This window comes from Brassica rapa, chromosome A02 (assembly GCF_000309985.2).
Source record: "Brassica rapa cultivar Chiifu-401-42 chromosome A02, CAAS_Brap_v3.01, whole genome shotgun sequence".
In the NCBI taxonomy this organism is placed as follows: domain Eukaryota; kingdom Viridiplantae; phylum Streptophyta; class Magnoliopsida; order Brassicales; family Brassicaceae; genus Brassica; species Brassica rapa.
The window spans coordinates 5,053,008-5,074,977 of NC_024796.2; the positions used below are offsets into that span (position 1 = coordinate 5,053,008).

At 38.2% G+C, this 21,970-nt stretch overlaps 8 protein-coding genes across 11 annotated transcripts; 2 read left to right on the plus strand and 6 right to left on the minus strand.

Annotated features, from left to right (window-relative positions):
- Positions 1-83: 83 nt before the first annotated feature.
- LOC103851509 (elongation factor 1-alpha 1) lies at positions 84-9,576 on the minus strand. Of its 2 annotated transcripts, none has more exons than XM_009128364.3 (3): positions 9,554-9,576; positions 1,262-1,725; positions 84-1,171 (listed from the first exon to the last, which is right to left on the minus strand). In XM_009128364.3, the coding sequence occupies exons 2-3, from the start codon at positions 1,721-1,723 to the stop codon at positions 284-286; spliced, it is 1,350 nt and encodes a 449-aa protein (XP_009126612.2). In that variant the 5' UTR covers positions 1,724-1,725; positions 9,554-9,576; the 3' UTR covers positions 84-283. The 2 variants fall into 2 exon arrangements, with proteins under 2 accessions (XP_009126612.2, XP_009126611.2); XM_009128363.3 differs by lacking the exon at positions 9,554-9,576 and adding an exon at positions 2,232-2,436.
- On the plus strand, positions 4,646-7,234 carry LOC103851508. Of its 2 annotated transcripts, XM_018656713.2 has the most exons (3): positions 4,646-6,497; positions 6,538-6,689; positions 6,788-7,234. In XM_018656713.2, the coding sequence occupies exons 2-3, from the start codon at positions 6,607-6,609 to the stop codon at positions 7,002-7,004; spliced, it is 300 nt and encodes a 99-aa protein (XP_018512229.1). In that variant the 5' UTR covers positions 4,646-6,497; positions 6,538-6,606; the 3' UTR covers positions 7,005-7,234. The 2 variants fall into 2 exon arrangements, with proteins under 2 accessions (XP_018512229.1, XP_033141580.1); XM_033285689.1 differs by having other exon boundaries at positions 4,647-6,689.
- LOC103851507 (elongation factor 1-alpha 1) lies at positions 7,467-9,704 on the minus strand. Its single transcript, XM_009128361.3, has 3 exons — positions 9,554-9,704; positions 8,581-9,044; positions 7,467-8,493 (listed from the first exon to the last, which is right to left on the minus strand). Exons 2-3 carry the CDS (start codon positions 9,040-9,042, stop codon positions 7,606-7,608), a joined length of 1,350 nt encoding a protein of 449 aa, XP_009126609.2. The 5' UTR covers positions 9,043-9,044; positions 9,554-9,704; the 3' UTR covers positions 7,467-7,605.
- A 286-nt stretch (positions 9,705-9,990) lies between these two features.
- On the minus strand, positions 9,991-12,047 carry LOC103851511 (exonuclease V, chloroplastic). Of its 2 annotated transcripts, XM_009128365.3 has the most exons (7): positions 11,638-12,046; positions 11,455-11,559; positions 11,229-11,350; positions 10,953-11,108; positions 10,734-10,887; positions 10,531-10,607; positions 9,991-10,454 (listed from the first exon to the last, which is right to left on the minus strand). In XM_009128365.3, the coding sequence occupies exons 1-7, from the start codon at positions 12,013-12,015 to the stop codon at positions 10,154-10,156; spliced, it is 1,293 nt and encodes a 430-aa protein (XP_009126613.2). In that variant the 5' UTR covers positions 12,016-12,046; the 3' UTR covers positions 9,991-10,153. The 2 variants fall into 2 exon arrangements, with proteins under 2 accessions (XP_009126613.2, XP_018511773.1); XM_018656257.2 differs by lacking the exons at positions 9,991-10,454; positions 10,531-10,607; positions 10,734-10,887 and having other exon boundaries at positions 11,225-11,350; positions 11,638-12,047.
- Positions 12,048-12,671: 624 nt separating this feature from the next.
- Positions 12,672-15,250, minus strand: LOC103851512 (thiol protease aleurain). Its single transcript, XM_009128366.3, has 8 exons — positions 14,827-15,250; positions 14,619-14,740; positions 14,024-14,139; positions 13,859-13,932; positions 13,535-13,799; positions 13,322-13,453; positions 13,081-13,216; positions 12,672-12,961 (listed from the first exon to the last, which is right to left on the minus strand). Exons 1-8 carry the CDS (start codon positions 15,021-15,023, stop codon positions 12,924-12,926), a joined length of 1,080 nt encoding a protein of 359 aa, XP_009126614.1. The 5' UTR covers positions 15,024-15,250; the 3' UTR covers positions 12,672-12,923.
- Positions 15,251-15,952: 702 nt separating this feature from the next.
- Positions 15,953-17,689, minus strand: LOC103851513 (RPM1-interacting protein 4-like). The gene is made up of 2 exons (XM_009128368.3): positions 16,866-17,689; positions 15,953-16,267 (listed from the first exon to the last, which is right to left on the minus strand). Exons 1-2 carry the CDS (start codon positions 17,248-17,250, stop codon positions 16,101-16,103), a joined length of 552 nt encoding a protein of 183 aa, XP_009126616.2. The 5' UTR covers positions 17,251-17,689; the 3' UTR covers positions 15,953-16,100.
- Positions 17,690-17,740: 51 nt separating this feature from the next.
- Positions 17,741-18,826, plus strand: LOC103851514. The gene has a single exon (XM_009128369.3). It carries the CDS (start codon positions 18,192-18,194, stop codon positions 18,669-18,671), a length of 480 nt encoding a protein of 159 aa, XP_009126617.1. The 5' UTR covers positions 17,741-18,191; the 3' UTR covers positions 18,672-18,826.
- A 229-nt stretch (positions 18,827-19,055) lies between these two features.
- LOC103851515 (putative L-type lectin-domain containing receptor kinase I.10) lies at positions 19,056-21,617 on the minus strand. Its single transcript, XM_018656605.2, has one exon. The coding sequence runs from the start codon at positions 21,503-21,505 to the stop codon at positions 19,535-19,537; it is 1,971 nt and encodes a 656-aa protein (XP_018512121.1). The 5' UTR covers positions 21,506-21,617; the 3' UTR covers positions 19,056-19,534.
- Between the last annotated feature and the right edge of the window lie 353 nt (positions 21,618-21,970).

The window sequence follows — 21,970 nt, forward strand, 5'->3', positions numbered from 1 at the left end:
ACATAAACATTATTAACACTTTAACAATGAATTTCTTAATGTTATTTCAGTTACTTTCCCATGAAATCTTGAACAGCCTAAGATAAGAACATGCAATTTGAATAAACTTTAAACGAACAATAGAAAGCATTAGGCAAAATTATCCAGAAACTGCATAACTAAAACCATAAGTAACAGAGATATAAAAAAAAAAGTAGAGAGATGAGTGTAGTAAACAAAAAGAGCCTCAAAACACATCAAAGTTTTTTTTAAGCAAAGTGAACAAAGCATGAGAGAAGTCTCATCATTTGGCACCCTTCTTGACTGCAGCCTTGGTGACCTTGGCACCGGTTGGGTCCTTCTTGTCAACACTCTTGATGACACCAACAGCCACGGTCTGCCTCATGTCCCTAACAGCGAAACGTCCCAAAGGTGGGTACTCTGAGAAAGTCTCAACAACCATGGGCTTGGTCGGAGTCATCTTCACCATACCGGCATCACCATTCTTCAAAAACTTGGGCTCCTTCTCGATCTCCTTACCAGAACGTCTGTCAATCTTGGTGAGGATCTCAGAGAACTTGACTGCAATGTGGGAAGTGTGGCAATCAAGCACTGGGGCGTAACCGTTACCGATCTGACCAGGGTGGTTCATGATGATGACTTGGGAAGTGAAGTTAGCAGCTCCCTTGGCAGGGTCATCCTTGGAGTTGGATGCAACATACCCACGCTTAAGATCCTTGACGGCAACATTCTTGACATTGAATCCGACATTGTCACCAGGAAGCGCTTCCACAAGAGACTCGTGGTGCATCTCAACGGACTTGACCTCAGTGGTTAACCCTGAAGGAGCGAATGTCACAACCATACCGGGCTTGAGCATACCAGTCTCCACACGACCCACTGGCACCGTTCCAATACCACCGATCTTATAGACATCCTGAAGTGGTAGACGCAGGGGCTTGTCTGAAGGCCTCTTTGGCTCGTTGATCTGGTCAAGAGCCTCAAGGAGAGTTGGTCCCTTGTACCAGTCAAGGTTGGTGGACCTCTCAATCATGTTGTCACCCTCGAATCCAGAGATGGGGACGAATGGGATTTTGTCAGGGTTGTACCCGACCTTCTTCAAGTAGGAAGACACCTCCTTGATGATCTCATCGTACCTAGCCTTGGAGTACTTGGGGGTTGTGGCATCCATCTGGAACAAGAAAACGTATAAAACAATCTATGCGTTAGAGTGGTAACACAAGTGTACAATCAACAAGCAAACAACGAGAAGTTAGCTAACCTTGTTACAGCAGCAAATCATTTGCTTGACACCAAGGGTGAAGGCAAGAAGAGCATGCTCACGGGTCTGACCATCCTTGGAGATACCAGCCTCAAAACCTCCGGTGGTAGAGTCAATGATAAGAACAGCACAATCAGCCTGGGAGGTACCAGTAATCATGTTCTTGATGAAATCACGATGTCCAGGGGCATCAATGACAGTGCAGTAGTACTTGGTGGTCTCGAACTTCCAGAGAGCAATATCAATGGTGATACCACGCTCACGCTCAGCCTTAAGTTTGTCCAACACCCACGCGTACTTGAAGGACCTCTTGTTCATCTCAGCAGCCTCCTTCTCGAACCTCTCGATGACACGCTTGTCAATACCACCAAGCTTGTAGATCAAGTGACCAGTTGTAGTCGATTTGCCAGAGTCGACATGGCCAATGACCACAATGTTGATGTGAAACTTCTCTTTACCCATAGCTGCAAATCAAAGAAGTCAAACCATTAGAATCATAACAAACAACCACCTGCAACAATTCAAGATACCAAAGCCTAAACAGCAATCAACATGAACATATCTTCAAAATCAAAGTTCTAACATCAATGCAACAAAGATCTGCCATCAATACTATAAATCTACCTTACATATGCACCATCATGAACGCTTTCATAGCAAAATCAAATACAAATTGAAGAAACCAACACGAAGCCTATAGATCGCGATGATTATTAAGTCAGAATCACAAGCGAAGCTACGATAACAGTAAACAAGACGATTCACTGCAAGATTTCATCAGAATCAAGCTACGCTAATAGATCGGGGAACAATCAGATCTGAAACTCGACGCAGAGCAAGCGATAATCACAGTCAAAATCGAGCTTACGATAAGAAAGCTAAACAAGAGAGATACAAACAAAACTGCAGAGATCGCATCAAGAATCATAAGAAGAATGATAAACCTAAAGAGAGCGAGAGATTAGCTCACCTGCAAGTAAGAATCTGAGAGGGAGTCTTGCGGCTACGAAACTAAGCGAGAGAACGAAAGGAGAGTGAGCTCAATGAACAACACAGAGTATTTATAGCTACGAGCTCTAGGGCTTTCGCATTTTCGTTTGCGGTACTAGTTTTTTACCAGTTTACCCTTAGGCATTTTAGCCTTTCTAATGTTTTAAAATGATTTGCTACACTAATCGAATTGGTCTTTTGCTTAATCAAAACTTATTATCTAGTAGGTAGGCGATCATGGCTGCAACTTTTAACAAACAGACCATAAGGTATTCAACAAAGCATGAAGAAATTAAATATGAACAATTAAATTTCTACAACGAATTTGATTACGATATGTTATCAATAGTCTAACTGAAATTAAGACGATTTAAATATAATAAATTTGACTAACCCTATTAGATACTTTTTAATTAATATACGTATATAAATGATACCATTGAATATGGACTACTTTAGAAACTGGCACCAATGGTACATGCTAGTTTGTGTGTACAACATAAAAAGATAAATCTTGGTATGCAAGAACCAATCCTCAGTTCCTAACCGAATCACGGTTTTAACCACTAAGCAAGAACTAAATGAAGAGGGATACCAACAGGGGCGGGCGAAGCCAGAATAAATATCTTGTGGGTGCAAAATTTAATAATATCCTACAGGGCAATCGAACTTGGACCATGAGAGGGTGCAGAACTCTACTAAACCAACTCAGCTAGCTGATTTCTTTGATATTTTAAATACGAAAGTATAATATTTATAAAACTACGGGTGCACATGCCACCATAGTCTAAGCGGTGGCTTCGCCCCTTCATACCAATGTGCAAAGACTAAACAAAACACATGTTAGAACTTGATGAAACACATATGTTAGCTTTCTAAAGGACGAGGCTCTCTTGGTAGTGAGCTCGGGGCAGGAGATTGGAAACTTGGGTTTATAGGGCAAGACTTGGCAAAAGGACTATACTGATATTTTCGTCTTCTTCATGAGTGTAGAAAATGATGGTAAAAAACAAAAAAAAAATCATCTTTGAGCTCTTGGTGTTGATTGTTTTCATAGATTTGTCAACCTTTTTAATAGGCCCCCTATTAAATACAAGCAAAACAAACAAAAATTGAAAGAAATACATTTTCTCTTGTGGGTGTGAATCAAACTATATATAAAATTCTGTGAATTCAGCAACACAACGATTTCTTGTAATTTTCAGAGTTAGGGTGCTCATCTTTGAGAGCTCATAGACAAGAAAACTTCACAAAGAGCAAAACATCTTTGAGCAAAGAGCAAGAACCAGTCTTGAAACTGATTATCATTTCATGCTCAAACCAAGGCGACTATGTAATGACCAATTATATGCTTTGTCTGTCTTGCAATGTAAAAGTGAAACGATAACAGAAAGTGGACGACACTGTTCTTGAAGGAAATAAAAAGAATTATGACTTGAAATTGCTTGCATCATTTTGTTAGAGGGAAAATGTAATAAGAGAATAGAAAACTACATCAAGATAACGAAATACCTTAATACTTCAGACTTCATCTTTCTGAATGTAGATGCACATATGAGAGTACCCACATTGAGAATATGTGACAAAAGTATCTCAACAAATATATAAAAGAAATAACAAGAATGTCTAAAATGAGTATCTCAAAACTAGAGAAACTCACCCTTATGTTTTTCAAATGAAATGTCACTATAAGCTAAACTCATACAAAAGGGTGATGAGGCTATCTCTCTTGCTAAACAAATATTTGTTTGCATTTTGGAAACCATGCATAGAAGAGGCAAGAACACTCATATGTTGATTGTGTATATATGTGTAATCACTCTTCTATTAAATTCATTACACCAATATATATATATATATATATATATATATATATATTATTAGAGCAACCACATTCCATGGGTCCTCAACTTTGAGTCTCTAAAAAATTAAGAAAAAATATAGTATTTAAATGAAAGAATATCTCACATGTTGAGATACTCATTCAACAATGTCAAAATGTCTCATTTTGGAATACATTTGGATGAGTTTCTTTTCAATACTATTTTTAAAAACTTTTGTGAGGAACTCAAAGTTGAAAACTCATGCAATGTGGTTGCTATTTGCCATAAGGGTAACAAGAAATTACTAACTTTACCAAAAAAGAAAGGAATTAACGAAACTAATACCATCACTTTAGTTTGCGGGTTTCTATGTGGCAATAATCAAATGAACTATTATCCGAAGTGAGGTCATCGTGTTCACACCATCTCCAATGATTTGGCATTGCCTTATGCGTTACATTTATTTTGCATTTGTTCAGTTAATCTGAGCTCTTGATTTTGATTCCATATTTATCACTAGTAACATACGTACAAACTTCATTGACAGTGGTGAAATTTTGTTTGTTACGTTTCTCATGCATATGGAGGGGAAGACGCGACAACAAGGTCAGAAGGTCCCATTGTAAGGCTCAAAAATTATTACCTTATCCTTTAACTAGTCCTTGTATATTGTTGGTATTATATGTACTATGAATAGCTCCTGGACTGTCACTTCCAAGTACAAGTAGAGCTATTAACATTTCATTTAACTAGTCCTTGTATATTGGTGCCATGAATAATAGCTCCTGAATTGTCACTTCATAGAACAAGCTGAGCTATTGGATCGTTGTGAAACTTGTCATACCCACTAAGATTTACACATTCTAAGTTTCTAACCATACACATAGAGTGATTGGATAATGTAAGAGTAAAATGGTGGGAAAATGAAGTGGGAAAGAAAGGAAATAAACCGGGGCTTCTAGCTCTAGTGGTAAAGGGCTTACAGCTGTGAGTACCGTTACCTGGGTTCGAATCCCGGCCACTGGGGAATTAACATTTCGGCATCGCCAAGAACAGAGGACCGACACGTGGCAACACGTGACTAGTCTGGATCACTTCTGTTGGGCCAAAATACCTCTGTATAATTCAAAAGAAAAAAAAAGAGAGGAAATAAATTTTTTAAAAGTTGGAGTAAAATTTTCCACTTGCTTAAAGTGAAGTAATAATTTATTCTAGTTACCTTCATTTTTAGAGTAAACTGGTGGAAAACTTTTTCACTTGATAGGCAAAAAAAAATGAAAAAGAGAGTAACAACTGAATTGAGAGTAAATATTTACTCTAAGTGGTATATACTGTAAGACTTCCCTAACTACAATCTAGTATAAAATTTGATCAAAGAGTAGTTATTTTGATATATATATATATATATGTATATATATTTATGTTTTTTTTTTTCAAAACATAAGATTAAATGCCAATCATCACTATTAAATGGTCTTGTCTGATAACCAGCTTGGTCTCTTGGAACTCTCTTTGGTAAGAGTTACTTGGAACCTCCACTTCTATTTACCGTATAGCACTTAATCGGCAGGGATGGTTGCAAGTACGAGGAGTTCCTCAAAAGCTAGCTATGCCTTTGGCGACCCGGGAAGTCCCGGCATCCGAGGCGACGAGGAGAACCTCACATTTTCGGGGTCATCGCCAATGGTCGAGAACAGCAATTGAGTCTTACGGATTCTTAGAACAGAATAGTGGAACGTGCCGGGTTGAGTGGGTGGGCGAAACTAGGATGTAATAGGTTGATTTGGGAATTTGTTCAAATCGTGCTTGTAACCGGAACTGAATCCCCTTTATTGAGTTGAATAAAAATTTACTTAAAAAAAAAAATGTATTTCTGTGTAATAAATGGTGACAGAGGTGGCAAGACCAACAGTCCAACATTACTACTTAAAATTTACACAAAAAAATAACATTACTGTGTAAAAAAAAAAAGATGAAATTACTTTACTGAACAAGTTGGTTTAGCAAACCAGTTGAAGACTTTAATGATTTAACAGGTGAGCGTTGCATTTATTCCCGCTCAAAAAGAAAACTGAAAACCCTTATTGTCCTTACTCTATCAAATCCAAAATGAGTGAAAGAAAAGGAAAAGAAAAGGAAGGGAAAAAGAAGAATCCAAACTCGAGTTGTTGTTATACTGCGGAGAAATGATGCAAAGTGGAACCAATACTTTTACTTTCACCGCAAGTAAATTGTAAAGATGAATCTTTTCGGTTGAGTCACAGACCATATCCACTACTCTCTTTCCACATATCAACATGACAAAAGTTTTTTTTTTATCTCATGTGTTACAATAGTAAAGTGGGTATTAACCACATAATACTAGAGTACTAGTATATGATCTACCCCTCCTAAATCTTTTACTCAATTCAAGATCTTGTCCTTTTTCTCGTTCTTTATTTTTTTTTTTTTTTTTTTTTTTTCTTTTCTCGTTCTTTAGCTCTCTGTTAAAAAACAAAGATCACAATTTCTGAATCCTTGAGAGACAAAGAAATGCAGTCAACAACTCTTAGTGGCAACTATGGCTTTCCTCTCTGCATCTCCAGGATCGCTCAACAGTTGTCTATCTCCAAAGAGTATAATATGTTTCTTATGTTCATCTCTTCTATCTCTCTCTTGACATCTCTCCTCTGTTTACTTTCTATCTCTAATATCTCCTTCCTTTATGTTGAAGAATGGCAGATCATGACAGGAGAAGGAAGGGAATGAAGAAGAGAAGGAGATCAGAAGAGTCCATGAGCCATGGCGAAGAAGAAATGGTGGGTGTGGAAAGATTTGATGAGCTATGGATTCAACAGATGAGAGAGAGTGAGGATGCCAGAGATCTAATTGCTTTGTTCCAAGATCTAGTATCGTGGAGCGTTTCTTCTCACACAGCCAAAGCTGCTTAGTGTTGAGAAACCCAAAATAAAAAACACTTTAGATTAAGTAATGTCTGTTTCTTTTCTTTAAGTTATGCATGTTTCTTGTAAAACTGCACATCAAGAATCTTTAGCTGGAAAAAAACTTTAAAACATTATGTTTTCACAGTCGTTTGTTTACACGTTTATTTGTCGTTGCCGTGCCGTGGTTGCTTAGATGCCTCTTTTGGCCTTATCCTATAGTTTTGGTTTTTAGTTCATACCTTTCTTTGTTGGATAATGCTCCTTAAGCTTTAACTACTTTAACCTTTATTGATACATCGTATTGTTCTGAAATATTTTAACAAACAAGGGGATAATTTGTCTTATAAATCTCATGAAAATTGAATATTGAACACCAAGGTGGTTTAAACGTTTTCTAGTCGTTGCTTCCCAACAAAATCTTGAACAGACTGGTCTAAAAACTCTAGATGAGTAAAAGCAACTAACAAGGACATTCAAGAACAAAGAAGCACTAAAAATCATTAGCCAAAACCATCCACAAACAGCATAATTGAAACAATGTCGCAGAAAATATAAAAAAAGGCTCAAACGCCATCAAAGTTTTTTTAAAAGTAATAGAGAAGTCTCATCATTTAGCACCCTTCTTGACTGCAGCCTTGGTGACCTTGGCACCGGTTGGGTCCTTCTTGTCAACGCTCTTGATGACACCAACAGCAACAGTCTGCCTCATGTCCCTAACAGCGAAACGTCCCAATGGTGGGTACTCTGAGAACGTCTCGACAACCATGGGCTTGGTCGGAGTCATCTTCACCATACCAGCATCTCCATTCTTCAAAAACTTGGGCTCCTTCTCGATCTCTTTACCAGATCGTCTGTCAATCTTGGTGAGTATCTCAGAGAACTTGACTGCAATGTGGGAGGTGTGGCAATCAAGGACAGGGGCGTAACCGTTACCGATCTGACCAGGGTGGTTCATGATGATGACTTGGGAAGTGAAGTTAGCAGCTCCCTTGGCAGGGTCATCCTTGGAGTTGGATGCAACATACCCACGCTTAAGATCCTTGACAGCAACATTCTTGACATTGAATCCGACATTGTCACCTGGAAGCGCTTCCACAAGAGACTCGTGGTGCATCTCAACGGACTTGACCTCAGTGGTCAACCCTGAAGGAGCGAATGTCACAACCATACCGGGCTTGAGCATACCAGTCTCCACACGACCCACTGGCACCGTTCCAATACCACCGATCTTGTAGACATCCTGAAGTGGTAGTCGCAGGGGCTTGTCTGAAGGCCTCTTTGGCTCGTTGATCTGGTCAAGAGCCTCAAGGAGAGTTGGTCCCTTGTACCAGTCAAGGTTGGTGGACCTCTCAATCATGTTGTCACCCTCGAATCCGGAGATGGGGACGAATGGGATTTTGTCAGGGTTGTACCCGACCTTCTTCAAGTAGGAAGACACCTCCTTGATGATCTCATCGTACCTAGCCTTGGAATACTTGGGGGTAGTGGCATCCATCTGAAACAAGCAAATGTATACAAAAGATGTTAGAATCGCATCACAAGTGTGCAATGGTAATAAAAAAACAATGAAACGTTAGCTAACCTTGTTACAGCAGCAAATCATTTGCTTGACACCAAGGGTGAAAGCAAGAAGAGCATGCTCACGGGTCTGACCATCCTTAGAGATACCAGCCTCAAAACCACCAGTGGTAGAGTCAATGATGAGAACAGCACAATCAGCCTGGGAAGTACCAGTAATCATGTTCTTGATGAAATCACGATGTCCAGGGGCATCAATGACAGTGCAGTAGTACTTGGTGGTCTCGAACTTCCAAAGAGCAATATCAATGGTGATACCACGCTCACGCTCAGCCTTAAGTTTGTCCAACACCCACGCGTACTTGAAGGACCTCTTGTTCATCTCAGCAGCCTCCTTCTCGAACCTCTCGATGACACGCTTGTCAATACCACCAAGCTTGTAGATCAAGTGACCAGTTGTAGTCGATTTGCCAGAGTCGACATGGCCAATGACAACAATGTTGATGTGAAACTTCTCTTTACCCATAGCTGCATATAAATACAAAAGCAATCAAATCATTAGAATCAAAACAAATAACTATCTCCAACAGAATCAAATAAAGCCACAACATCACGATGATCCATAGGTTTAACATATTTTTAAAATCGAAGATCTAACAACAATACAGCAATTCTAGCTCACTATGCATCATCATCAACTAGACGAAACGATTCTAAGCCATAACAACAAGCGAGACTACTATCACATCAGATATTCAAGAATCCAGATGAAATAAAGTAAACGCTAACAGTAAACAAGACGAATCTCTACAAGATTTCATCAGAATCATGCTAAGCTAATAGATCGATGAACAAGCAGATCCTGAACTCGAGAATCGAAACCAGTGCAACATCACAGAGCAAACGATAATCACAGTCAAATCGAGCTTACGAAGTGAAATCTAAACAAGAGAGACATTAACAATACTGCGGAGACCTCATCGAGAATCATTAGAACATGGTGAATGATAAACCTAAAGAGAGGAAGCTTTGCTCACCTGCAAGTAAGAATCTGAGAGCAGTCTTGCGGCTGTGAAAACGGAGCGAGAGAGAACTAAATGAGAGTGAACCCTGCGAACAAAACAGTGTATTTATAGCTAGGAGCTCTAGGGCTTTCGCATTTTCGTTTCACAAGGGTTTCAGTTTTACTAATTTGCCCTTGGTGTTTTGGCATTTCCAAATTTTATTTGATCAAATTGATACAACTTTTAACAAACTGCACAGAAGTTATTCACAAAAACATGAACAAATTGATTCCTCAATTAAATAACAACATTTAACATTTCATAACTAATTTAATTAGGACATGTTACTAATATTCAAACAAAATTAAGATGATTTAAAGAAAAGAATTTAACTTTTCGTAACGAATTTAATTACGACATGTTATCAATAGTCAACTAAAATTAAGATGATTTAAAGAAAAGAATTGACGAACCTTATTAAATATGTTTTAATTAATATACGTATTAAATGGTACTATGGAACATGGATTACCTTTAGAAACTGGCAACAATGTGTACATACGAGTTGTGTGTACAAACATAATAAAATCAATCTCGGTATGCAGAGAGAACCAGTCCTAATTGAATCACGGTTTAACCACTAAACAAACACATGTTAGCACTTGATGAAACACATGTTAGCTTTCTAAAGGACGAGGCTCTCTCGGTGGTGAGCTCGTAGCAGGACTCAGGAGACTGGAGACTTGGGTTTCCAGGGCAAGACTTAGCAAACTGGCAATACCGACATTTCCAACGCTCTTCTTCAGGAGTGTACTCAGCTTCTCTTTCACTTCTCCAAAACTCAATGACTTCTTTGAATTTGCTCATCACCCACTCAGGATCATGAGCGAATCTAATCTCAGCTATTATAGATCGGTCTTTCTGAAACTCATACCTGAGTCAAAAGTGTCCCAATCAGCTAGAGGGTTTGCAACAGTCAGATTATCACATTTTATTAATCTTCTTCTTACCGTAGTAGTAATTGATCATTCGCCACAGGAAGCATCTTAAAAGTGCTTTCATAGTACCTAACTATCTCTTCAAGAGTCTGCATCAGAGTAAAAAACTTATATGAATATCAAGAAACTCATTTTCAAGTGAGTATTTTTCTTTCCACACGATCACAAACGAGGACTATTGAGAGAATATTGTGCAAAGTGATGGATTAGTATACCTGTGCTGAGATTCCTGCACCGGCAATGTTATCTCTGACATCTTGAGACAAGACCTCGTGGCGGTTTAAAGCAAAGTAGTTGAAAAAACGTGTGGCCGGGAACTCTTCTCTGACAACAGTGTCCCATAGAAGCTTGTAAAGCATCACCTGTAGCCTATTAAATTTTATGGTTTAACATTTGAGCTTCTGCTGAAGAGCATTACTATACCAAGTTCTTACCTTCCGTTCCTTCTTTGTGGCTCAGCTGGGAGTGTGTCACGGCCTCGAGTCTTGGTATCTATCAATAACGGTCCAGTATCCGAAGACTCTTCTGCAGATGCCTTTCTAACCTCATCAATAACCCCCACAATCCACTGACCTCCAACAAATCCTATGCTGATGATATGTACAATAACAAATATGCACAAGCTAAATACCTTATTAAGAAACTAACAAAGGGTGGATTCTAGTTATACATTTTATACAGAAGTAGAGGTGATTAACCAACTCACTCACAGTAGCAATTCACGAGTTCGTCCTTCGAACAAGAACTGATTAACGCCAGCAATGGAACTGAGTAGCTTCAATGCCCACTTATCTTCATTTGATTCAACTTTAACTCGAACCCTTTTAACTACCTATCCATCCATTATCAGCAGAACAAAAGCTAGAAACAATGAGACACCATGAAAAAAAAAACAACTTAGAGATTATCAATAAGCATATCATATGAAAAAAAGACCTCTTCTTCAAGCTCCAAGTGACGAGCTTGACCAAGCTTCATAGCTTTGCTCACTTTTCTCCTGCCTAAACAAAGAACATTCTCCATTTGCTTCTCACACCATTCCTATAAAGAAACCAAATCAAATCAAATCAGTGATTCGAATCACAAATTGATGAAGGAAGGAAGAGACTTGAATCGTACAGTGCCGGTGAGATCCGTGACACCCAAAGCTTGGTTCTTTCTAAACCGATGCAGGAGAGAGTCTTCGATATCCACCGAGGAGCAAGCAGAGAGTTTCCTTTTGGAGAACATGGCTACTGAACGGGCGGTCTTGGAGATTTCGCCGGCGATGATCCGCGACGGAGAAGAAGAAGAAGCAGCCGAGCGGATCGCGGAAGGGAGGAAGGAGCGCGTGGCGGCGAAGGCTGCGTCGAGGATGGCCATTTCTTCTTCGGTGATGATCTCGATTGGGATCTCGGGGACATGGTTGGATCTTGGGGTTGAAATAGGGATGGTTGCGGATTGATCGGATGTGGTGGTGAGCGAGTCGGAGGTTGACTCGGAGTGTGACTCGGCCATTTTTTTAAAAAAGAGGAAGGAACGTGTGGTGTTGTTGTCCTTTCGTGTCCATTTGAAAAATATAAAACTCTCAAGGTAAAATTTTTTTTTTTTTTTAAGTAGTTAAGGGAGCTCCAATAGTTCTCAAAATGATGTAAATTTGAATTTTACTCCAATGATTTTCCTTGAATATAATTTATTAAATTCTAATAATGTTTTATATTTAAAGAATTTGCAAATTTTTCCCCAACAATAATTTTACTGTAAATACATAATTTTAGTTTTTAATGAAATATATAATAAACTAAATGAATTTATAATTGGGTTAATGAAAGTATTAATAATTATGTCAAAGTATAAAACACGTTTATTTAATATTTTAAATATAAACAAAATTTTATAAAAAATTAAAAATCTATTTGTAAATAAAAAGTTTTAACATCAAAATGAGTTTTGTGAATAGTATTTCTTCAAATTTGTTTTGATGCTATTCATATTCTTATTTTCTCCTCAAAAGAATTTCTTTCATTTTTTTGATATTTTCCTTTAAAATGATTTATCATTAGAGATAATATAAGAGCAAAGAACAAAGCTATGTGTAAATCAATTTATTTTCTAGCTTAATTTTGTAAGCTATATGCCTATATGTAATAGAAATTGACTTGGGATCAAGAACAAATCTATTAAGGTCTTAAATCAGTTTGTTTTAAAGTTTAACATTGGATATGTTTATTAATTTACCGTCTGTAGTTTGTTCCATTATATATTGTACATATGAACAGACCTTATTGTACATACAACAAGCATTATGCACTCTCAAGCCCCAACTTTCAAGCAGGCCAGCTTTCAAGTAATGCCATAATCCAATAAAAACATGCAAACGTGAATGTAATCTAGTCATTAGGCGACCACATTCTCTGATCATCCTTTTAGGCCACAACCGGGTAGGATGCACATGTCGCAATACCTGCAGATTCAAGAACGTATCAACAACAGATAGAGCGAGAGACTAACAGTTAACAGCTGAGACTGTGAGCATCATATGATAATGGTATTTATGTTTTAATGAGGGTTAAAAGAACTTACCACACATGTTCTTGCCCATCTCCATCTTGAAGTAACCTTTGTCACCCCAACCAGCTCCCCATGAGTTCTTTATAAGCCAATATGGAACACCACCTTCAATTCCATAACCAACCGCCAAAACCGCGTGGTTCACATCCTAATGCCACATTAAAAAATCTAACTGAGCACTAGCTAACAATAAGCTAACAGAGTGTTAACATTGATGTAGCATTTTAAAACAGTTTGAAGAAGAAAGTCTCACCGTTGGTGAACTTTTACAGTCCTTATCTGTGTAAACTCCGCCATCGTAAAGCCGGAACGAGTGTATAACCTGGAATGCTATGCTTACTGGTCGCACCAACCCAACCGCATGCTTCAGTTCATCTTCAGCACCCTGTTGTAATTGTTGTTTGAAACCTCATTACAGAGGACAGAATGTATATGTTTAAAGAAGAATCCGTAAGAGATGCTTTACCAGAGTAATGTTGACTGAGTCGAGGACTTGTACACCGACGTTTTCAGATGAATATTTGCAGGTTCCATCTTTGCCGGTGTAAGGATAAGCTTCCTCAGTGTCAAGGCCACCGTTGGATTTGATGTATTCAAAGGCTTGGGAAGGAAGGCCACCGTTGCAGCCAAAGTTGTTGAAAGCTCCAGCACAATCCACAAGCTGTTGCTCGGAGAGAGAAATGCCTTTTCCAAATGCTTGATGATATGCTGCCTCAAGAGCTCCTGTCGTGCTGCAGAGCGAAATCAAACATATGACACAACAATAGTAGCTAATATCATTTTGTTTTACCTGAAAGTCCAGCAAGATCCACATTTGCCCTGGTCTTTGACTGGACTAACAATACCATCTTCTCTCCAATCTTTCTGCATTTACACAATTAAAAGACTCAGAGCAAAATTAAAAAAGAAGGTAAAATAAGTTTTCTTAAAGCAGAAGAACAGGAACTGGACTTACGGTTTCCGGAAGAGCTTCTTCGGTGAGTTTGTGGCTTCCCTTTAAAGTAGCAGAGCAGTTCTGAGCCGCACCAAGCTTGCTCATTTGAAACTCTTCCCAGGTCATATCAGCAAACTCTGTATTGATTCAACAGAAACTTAGCATAACTCAGATTAAAAATGGGTCAATCATTGCCCTCAAACCATTAGTAATGTCTGCCGTTAGGACAAAACAAACATCCTAAATCCCATGAAAAATAAAGTACAAGAAGAATCTTAAATAAGGACAGCTAATTCTCATAGAAGCAGAACACTAAACTAGTCTCTCAAACCACTAGTAATGTCTGCAATAGGACAAAGAAGCATTCACAAAGAACGAGAAACAATAAATTTGATTGCAAAACTTTGGACCAATAAGAATTTGACTCACGTAAATCAAAGCAAAAGCTAAAAATCAAAATTTAAAAAAAAAATTCCACGTAGTATATTACGGAAGAATAAAGTTAGTTTACCCCCAACGTATTTATATCAATGTGACAGTTGTTTGAATCCTAAACGCCACGCAGATAAAAACAGTCAAACAGTTCAGCGATCCACAAGAAAGGAGGAAGACTTACGATTGAGACCGAGTTTGTAAGACAAGCCTTTCTTATTGGTGGATCTGATCAAATCAAGACTCTCCTTGAAGATAGAGAATCTGAGCTTTATCTCCTCCGCGTTCTCATACCTTTTCCCATACCTTCATCACACAAAACGAACAAACGTTTGTTTATTATAAAAAAAAGTCAACGGCGAAGGCAACTCGTAGTGGAGGATGGGACTTACCGATGAGTGAAGCGAGCGAAGGAGAGAGCGTGACGAGATTGGCCTAAGATCTGGACAATGGATTCCTCTGCCTCCCGGAGACCGTCGGAGACCATACGGATCGGGTTTGACTCATCGAATCCGATATCCTCCGCCGTTGCCGATGCGGCGATGAGTATCAGCAGAAGCAAGGATGATAGGATTGCTCTCGCAGACATGGCTTACTTTTGTTTCTCTCAACCAAAGCTTCTGCTGCTGTTTAAGTGTTTAGCTCGAGAGCAATGTGAGTTGACTTGAAGACGGAAGAGAGAGAGATTGGGACAGGTGGTGGTTTGTGAATGGACCGTTATTTCTCCTATTTACTTGGGATGCTAACCCCTATATATTGATGTCATTGTATACCATTAAGATATCAATCATATGTTTCATGATTTATCCCCCGCGGATTACGGCCTAGTGCAGTTCAGTATACTTTTTTCTTTTGAAACTTTAATACGGTATACTTGCAAAATAGCCCATGGATTATGGCCTAGTTCAGTTCAGTACCATTAACACAAGTAGATTTGCCCTACTCCTGCTGTTGCTTTTAACTTCTCTCAAGTCAAATGTCTTTACTTTGTTGAATCCATCAGCAATAGTCGCGCGCTGTGGTTGCTACTTGCTCAGCGCACTTTTCTCTATGTTTAATCACCATCCTAAGATTTATCATTGGACTGTACATGTGACTTGCCTTTAGGAGCCGCCTTTGCTTCTTTCTTAGTCTTCCTGCTCTTCCATTAATTCATGCTTCCGAGGGTTGGAACTTAGAAGGCATACTCCGTATTATCACCTCCCATTTTGTAAGTTATCTAGTTTTAGTTAGCATTTATCCATCTTTTACATATTTACGGAAACATGATTTTTGGTCTTGTTGCAGCCTGTAGTAATACTTTAAGAGAAACAAAGAATAAGTCCATGTCAACTAATTTATCAAGCCATTGAGCAAAAAAACTGTTTATAAATTTGTAGTTTTCAACTAGATCCTCCTTCGGCTTTAGTTTACTATGGTCTATGGACACACCGAGTCTTCTAATTTTTGAGAAGATCAAATATTATATGTGGTGAAATTGCAGCAACCAAACGGGAGACAGATTCTCAATCACAAGAGTAAAAAAAAAAACACAGAAAAAGTGAGAATGGTAGGACGTTAGAGCAAATATGAAATACATATAACATTTAACACGAATGCGAATGCGATTTTATTCAACCACAAATTTGTTCATTTCACTGAAAAAAATGTCGGGAGCCATGGCTTTTTACTTCCTTCCACCGCTCTTTATTCCTCTTAGATCAAAAGTCTTGACCTTGTAAAACTCATCATTCAGAGCCCCACGTCTTTCATCCTTCGGCTTATTGAATATGACTCTGAAAACATCGGCAGTAACGGGATCGCGTACGTCCCATTCGCCAAACTTTGGCAAAACTTCAAATACACCCAGTATAAATGGAACATTTAAGAATTAAACTATTTGCTCCAAGAAAAAAACAATAAGATCGACATGCTTTAAAGAAAATTTAGATCGCCAGACCATTAAAACAAACAAAAGACATAACTAATCCAGCTCAATTTCATAACTTATTATATACCAGGTTAATTAAGGAAACGTTTGTAGAGAATTCAACTATGACAAACAAACTGTATAAGATGTTTAATTAGCTAAATGATTGACACTTAGAACAAAGCATAACTTACACCTATGTAACTAATAAGTCCATTAGGATAAATACGGATTGGTTCAAGTCTAGATAATAGAAGTTTATTTTATATCTGGTTTCTGCTTCTAAAACATTCAAACTACTCTAGTCTTCATTTGCATTAGCTTGTACAAAGGTCTTTTTTTATTCGAATAAATTTAACATATTTTTCAAAAAAAGAAAAAAAGAAAAAATGTCCATTAGGATAAATACGGATTATAATACATATCAGAGTGGGTTCTTATAACTTTTAAGGCAAAAACTTTAATAAGAAATTACAACCGCACCCCCAAGTAATGATTAAAATTGATCCATAGTATGTGTACCTCGGCTTGGTTTTGGTTGATCTTGAGTTGAATCTTGCCCGGCCTTTGTGCGATTGACATCCACTTTCCCAGATCCTCGTTCAAGCGTTTGTTTCTCATTTGAGTTTTCATCCTTTTCAGTATCCATACTTTTATAAAGGGCGGGAGTGTCGTCAAATTTCTTATCTGCCATTTCCTTGATTACTTGGTTCTCACGCGAGCTAATGTTCGTGTTTGCAGTGCTTGGATCATGTACTTGTGACTTGTCTTTTACCTCCTTTCTTTTCCAACATTCTTCAACCTTGGGCTTCCACTCTTCCTTGCTTTTCTCAGACGTTATTTCTCCTTTGTTACACATTTTCCCGAGATATTTGCTTCTCAGTTTTGCGAGACATCCGTTTCTCATAACTTCCTTTGTAAAAGTTTTTCAATCAAAGATCTTTTGTTTTGTTCTTTAGATGTTGATAGAATCGAGCTTGTTGAAGGGAATTTTTTTACTTCAGTTTAGTTTATGTGTATGTTATATAATACAGTTTCATGTAAATGTATGTTTATGCTCGCCACGGAGAGGGAGGGAGATCAAAGTTGATGGGATATGCGGGATATCCCACAAAACGCGCTTAAACAATGACCAGTTCATCACTAAGTTGATCATTTTACTTCTTTATTTGACCACCATGCCATTGATTATTTGATTATGTCACCTTGACTACTAATTATTCGAAATTTCTATTTAGTTGATTTTTTCTTTCATGCCCGGGACCAGTTAACAATAGAGAAATTACGTAAAAACATTTTTTATAGTGACATAGACATGATTGAATCTTTTTATTGGTCCTTTTGCAGCCTGGGGCAGTGTTTGTATAAACTCTGCATTTAGACCACCCGTGTACATAGAGGGATAAAATTCTCGGATTAGTAAATATAAGCTACCTTATTAAAATACTAAAGTTAAATATCTTGTTATGCTCTATCATAACTACATCCTCATTTTGTTTTGTTAGTGTCAAATTCTCAACCAAGTGCATCAATAGTCACAGTGAGCCTGTTGTTCTTGATGGTGAAGCTACTCCAATTTTATCAAACCCTGAGAGGCTACAACAATTCCATAATGACAGGAAACATATCCAACATTTGTAAGCCTCTATAATTTCTTTCTCAGATCTACTGGCAAAGGAAGAAAATAAATGCTTTTTCTTCATAATTGTTATTCAGTTTCTAGATTATTTAAAAGTATTTAATCCTATAACTAAAAATAAATTTGACTTTGAGAGAAAATCTAAACTATGCAGCCGTAATCTCTCTAACAACCTCTTAATACTATTCAAAAGATTAATAACTTTTTCAATGAGACTGAAGAAAACAAGAGCAAACATGGAAAGCAGAGGCGTCCCTTTCAGATCAATCCTAGCTCATTCTCTCTGGATAACTCTCGTTGGAATCCTTCTCTTCACTCTCTCAACCACGAAAAGACACAATTTCGGTTACATCAAGTTCTTTTCGATATCAGGAACACTACTCATAACCTTACCCTGGATGATTCAACTTCTGGTCACTTCCGCTGTCATTTTACTTTATAAGACTAGAGGTTACAACCTGATGTGGATTGTCCGATCACCAAAACCATCCAACGAGAATCATCTCACAAACGTCGTCACTATATCTTCTTCATCATCTCCTCTACCTTCTGGCCAAGCTCTGAAGAAAGGTGACACGGGTGAGATCGAGATTAAAATTGTGATTCCAAAAAGTCCAATGTCAACTCATTTGGAGATTGAAGGAAGCAATAGCTCCAAACTTCTCACAAATGTATCACATGTTGCTTAAGGAAGCAATAGTACTATGTTCTTGTTCTGCCTTTTTGTTTCTTTCATTTATATTATCTTTGAAGACTATGGTCGGAAACTTCCTTACAAGTTTTGTGAGATCTACTTTGTAAGTTTCATTAATAATTACAATCAAATTTCTATTATATAAACTTTCATGATGTTATCACAGATTCACATTCAATGCTCTAACCAATATACACACACTCTTTACTTCAAGGATGAAAGCACCGAATGCATAAACGTCTCTTCTTGTAAAAAATTTCCCATTGTTTGTTAGCTCAGGTGCCATGTAACCCATTGTTCTTATAGCAGCCGTTGCAGGTAAGCAGCTATCTCCATAATTTTCAAACCTCACCATTCCAAAGTCACCTAACCTTTCAGTGAAATCATAATCTAACATTACATTAGAAAGCTTTTATATCTCCGTGTAACACAACTTGGTTAGCTCCTGTATGCAGGTAACTGATAGCAGAGGCGATATTCTCTGCAAAATGACTAATAGAACATTTGTTGATCTTGCAAATTCTTGTTTATATCGTATAAATCAATGCATAAATCAAAGAAAAAGACTTATCATCTGGCACGTTCTTGTTTATTTTGTTATTTGACACTTATAAATTTGAAGGGAGAACAAGAAGATTCAAAATATGAAAGGTTATACCATCAGGTGTTTATAAGACTACAAGTTACTTTCTGAAAAAAAATCATTGATCCTGGACTAAGTGAGAGATATAAAACAATCTTGAAAGCAAATAAAATCTGCTTTCTGCTATATACTAAGGTTTTTCTATTCCACAACTATATGAAGAGAGTTCTTAGACTCCATTGTGTGTCACCATGGCTAATCCTTTAGTTATTGGCCTAGGAAGAAGAGGCTGAGGAAGCTGACCAGCTCCTTGAAGCTACAAGAGATGCTGCATCAATCAAAACCGAAGAATGACTGCTAAACCCCACAGTATATGGTGACACATCTGGTAAAGGAAGACTGTTGTTTAAGTATAGAACCACTTGCTCCATCGTAGGCCTTGATTCCGGCACAATATTTGAGCACAGCAAACCAAGTTTCATAACCATCTCCACCTCCTCAGGTAATAACTCATCTCCCAATCTAGGATCAACAGCATCAAGCAAAGCATCCCTTTTCCAGCACTCACATACCCATTTAATCAGTACTCGCTTCTCACATTGTAACTGTGGCTCCACAGGTCTCCTCCCACATATTACCTCAAGCATGAAAACACCAAAGGCGTACACATCGGTTCCAGTGGAAGCCACCATATCAATTATCTCAGGCGCCATGTAACCTATAGTTCCAACGGCTCCTGTTGGGCATGCATACTCTCCACGGTCATGAAACCTAGCCATTCCAAAATCCCCTAGCCTTCCGTTGAACTCAGCGTCCAACATAACGTTAGAAGCTTTGATATCTCGGTGCAGAACAACTTGGTCAGCACCTGTATGCAGGTAACAAAGAGCTGAGGCTATTCCCTTAAGGATCACAAGTCTCTGCGTCCAAGAAAGTACAAGTTTCTCGTCGTCAAACAAATGCTCGTCAAGACTACCGTTGGGCATGTACTCAGAGACCAGCAGAAGCTCATGCTTTCTCCTGCAGTACCCAAGAAGTGGAACAAGGTTCCTGTGTTTCAGACACCTCATGCTCACCACTTCAGACACAAACTGCTTCACACCTTGATCATCATTATGGAACATTCTCTTAACAGCTATCTCTCTGCTTAGAAGGAGAGTTCCTCTGTACACTTCTCCAAAGCCTCCTTTTCCGAGAAACCCATCCTTGTTGAACCCTTTTGTTGCGTTGTATAAGGACTCGTAAGAGAATCTGTGTGCACCAAACTCCTTTTCCCATTCTTCAGTTACTTCTGCATACTTACACTTCTTGAAAAGATACACTCCTATAAGAACACCCAAGCCCATGGTAGCTATAAAACCAAGCAGGATTGTGATTAGTTGAGAATAATTCTTATGTTCAGATCTTGGTTGAGGAACTTCAGGGAGTCTTGAGATGTTAAGTGTCTGTAAAGATCCTCCGTTTGTGCAAAAACTCCATGAAAGAATGTATTGATAACTTGTAGCTGTGCCTGTTGCTGCAGAGAACCCAACAAAAAGTCTTGAACTATTCGGAAAAACTTCTGTAAGATTGATGGGTTGGGACAAGAGAGGCTGACTTGGTTTCTGGACTTCAAGAGTAGCTATTGAGACATTAAGCATAGTATCTTCATATTCCACCCATACCTGTAATGGTTTTCCACTAAGGAGGTTTATGCTTTGGTTATTACCCTTAATGTCTGAATAGTAAGAAGCTGAAGCTGTTCCTACAGAGAGAGGACTGTGGACATCAATCCCCACATGATTGCTATCAATGTCTTCAAAATCTGGATTCCAAATAGTGTCAAGCTCAACAGCAAGCACATCAGAAGATAGAGATCCATTTTTCGATACGTTGAAAACCCCCAAGTATCTATCTGACTCTGCGTGTGAGAAATCCATAGAAGGTGATACTACAAAGGCCATGCCATGGCCGCCTTCAAAGCCTGGCCGAGGCACCAGAGCACAAATGAAGTGTGTTGAGAAGGAGAGTGTCTTAGAGGAACTGAGACCGATTGGTTTCTTGTAGAAAACATGAGCCGTTTGATGGTCTGAAGCGTTTGTAAGCTGTAGTAATCCATTGGGAAGAACTGTTGCAGATCCATCAAGATAAAGATTTTCTTGCCCTCCAAAGCTGTGATAGACAAAGTTTGACTCTTGTTGACTTGATAGATACATCAGATGAAAACAAGTGATCACCAGGATCTTCTGAAGCAATCCATAAGTCATTGCTGATGATGAACTAGAGAGTCTGGATCTGTTTTGACAGAACAAAGAAGGATGTGAGCTTGTGTTTTAGTGATGCAAGTGTTAAAGTATTGTTTGTTTATATCCAAAGGGAATATTAGCAGCAAAAGCATTCGCCGTTTATTCCCTTTACAAACTGGACTTCTTTAATGCTAATATAGTATTGGATAAATTAACAATAAAGATTCTTCATCTGACACAATATCTGAACGTAAATGAGATAAAAGAGACTACGCAATGCTGCATGTGATGCGCTCACAAACGGTATTAACGGGTCAAACAAAATTTTAAGAACAGTAGTTATGTCTTGGACTAGATGTGCATTAACTTGCATTGGAATTTACTCCTACTTGTTCAACTTGGAACTAGTTTATGCATTCAGAAACATGGTCTTCATCATACATATATACTTTTATGGCTACAAAAATCAATAATAGTCAAATGCAG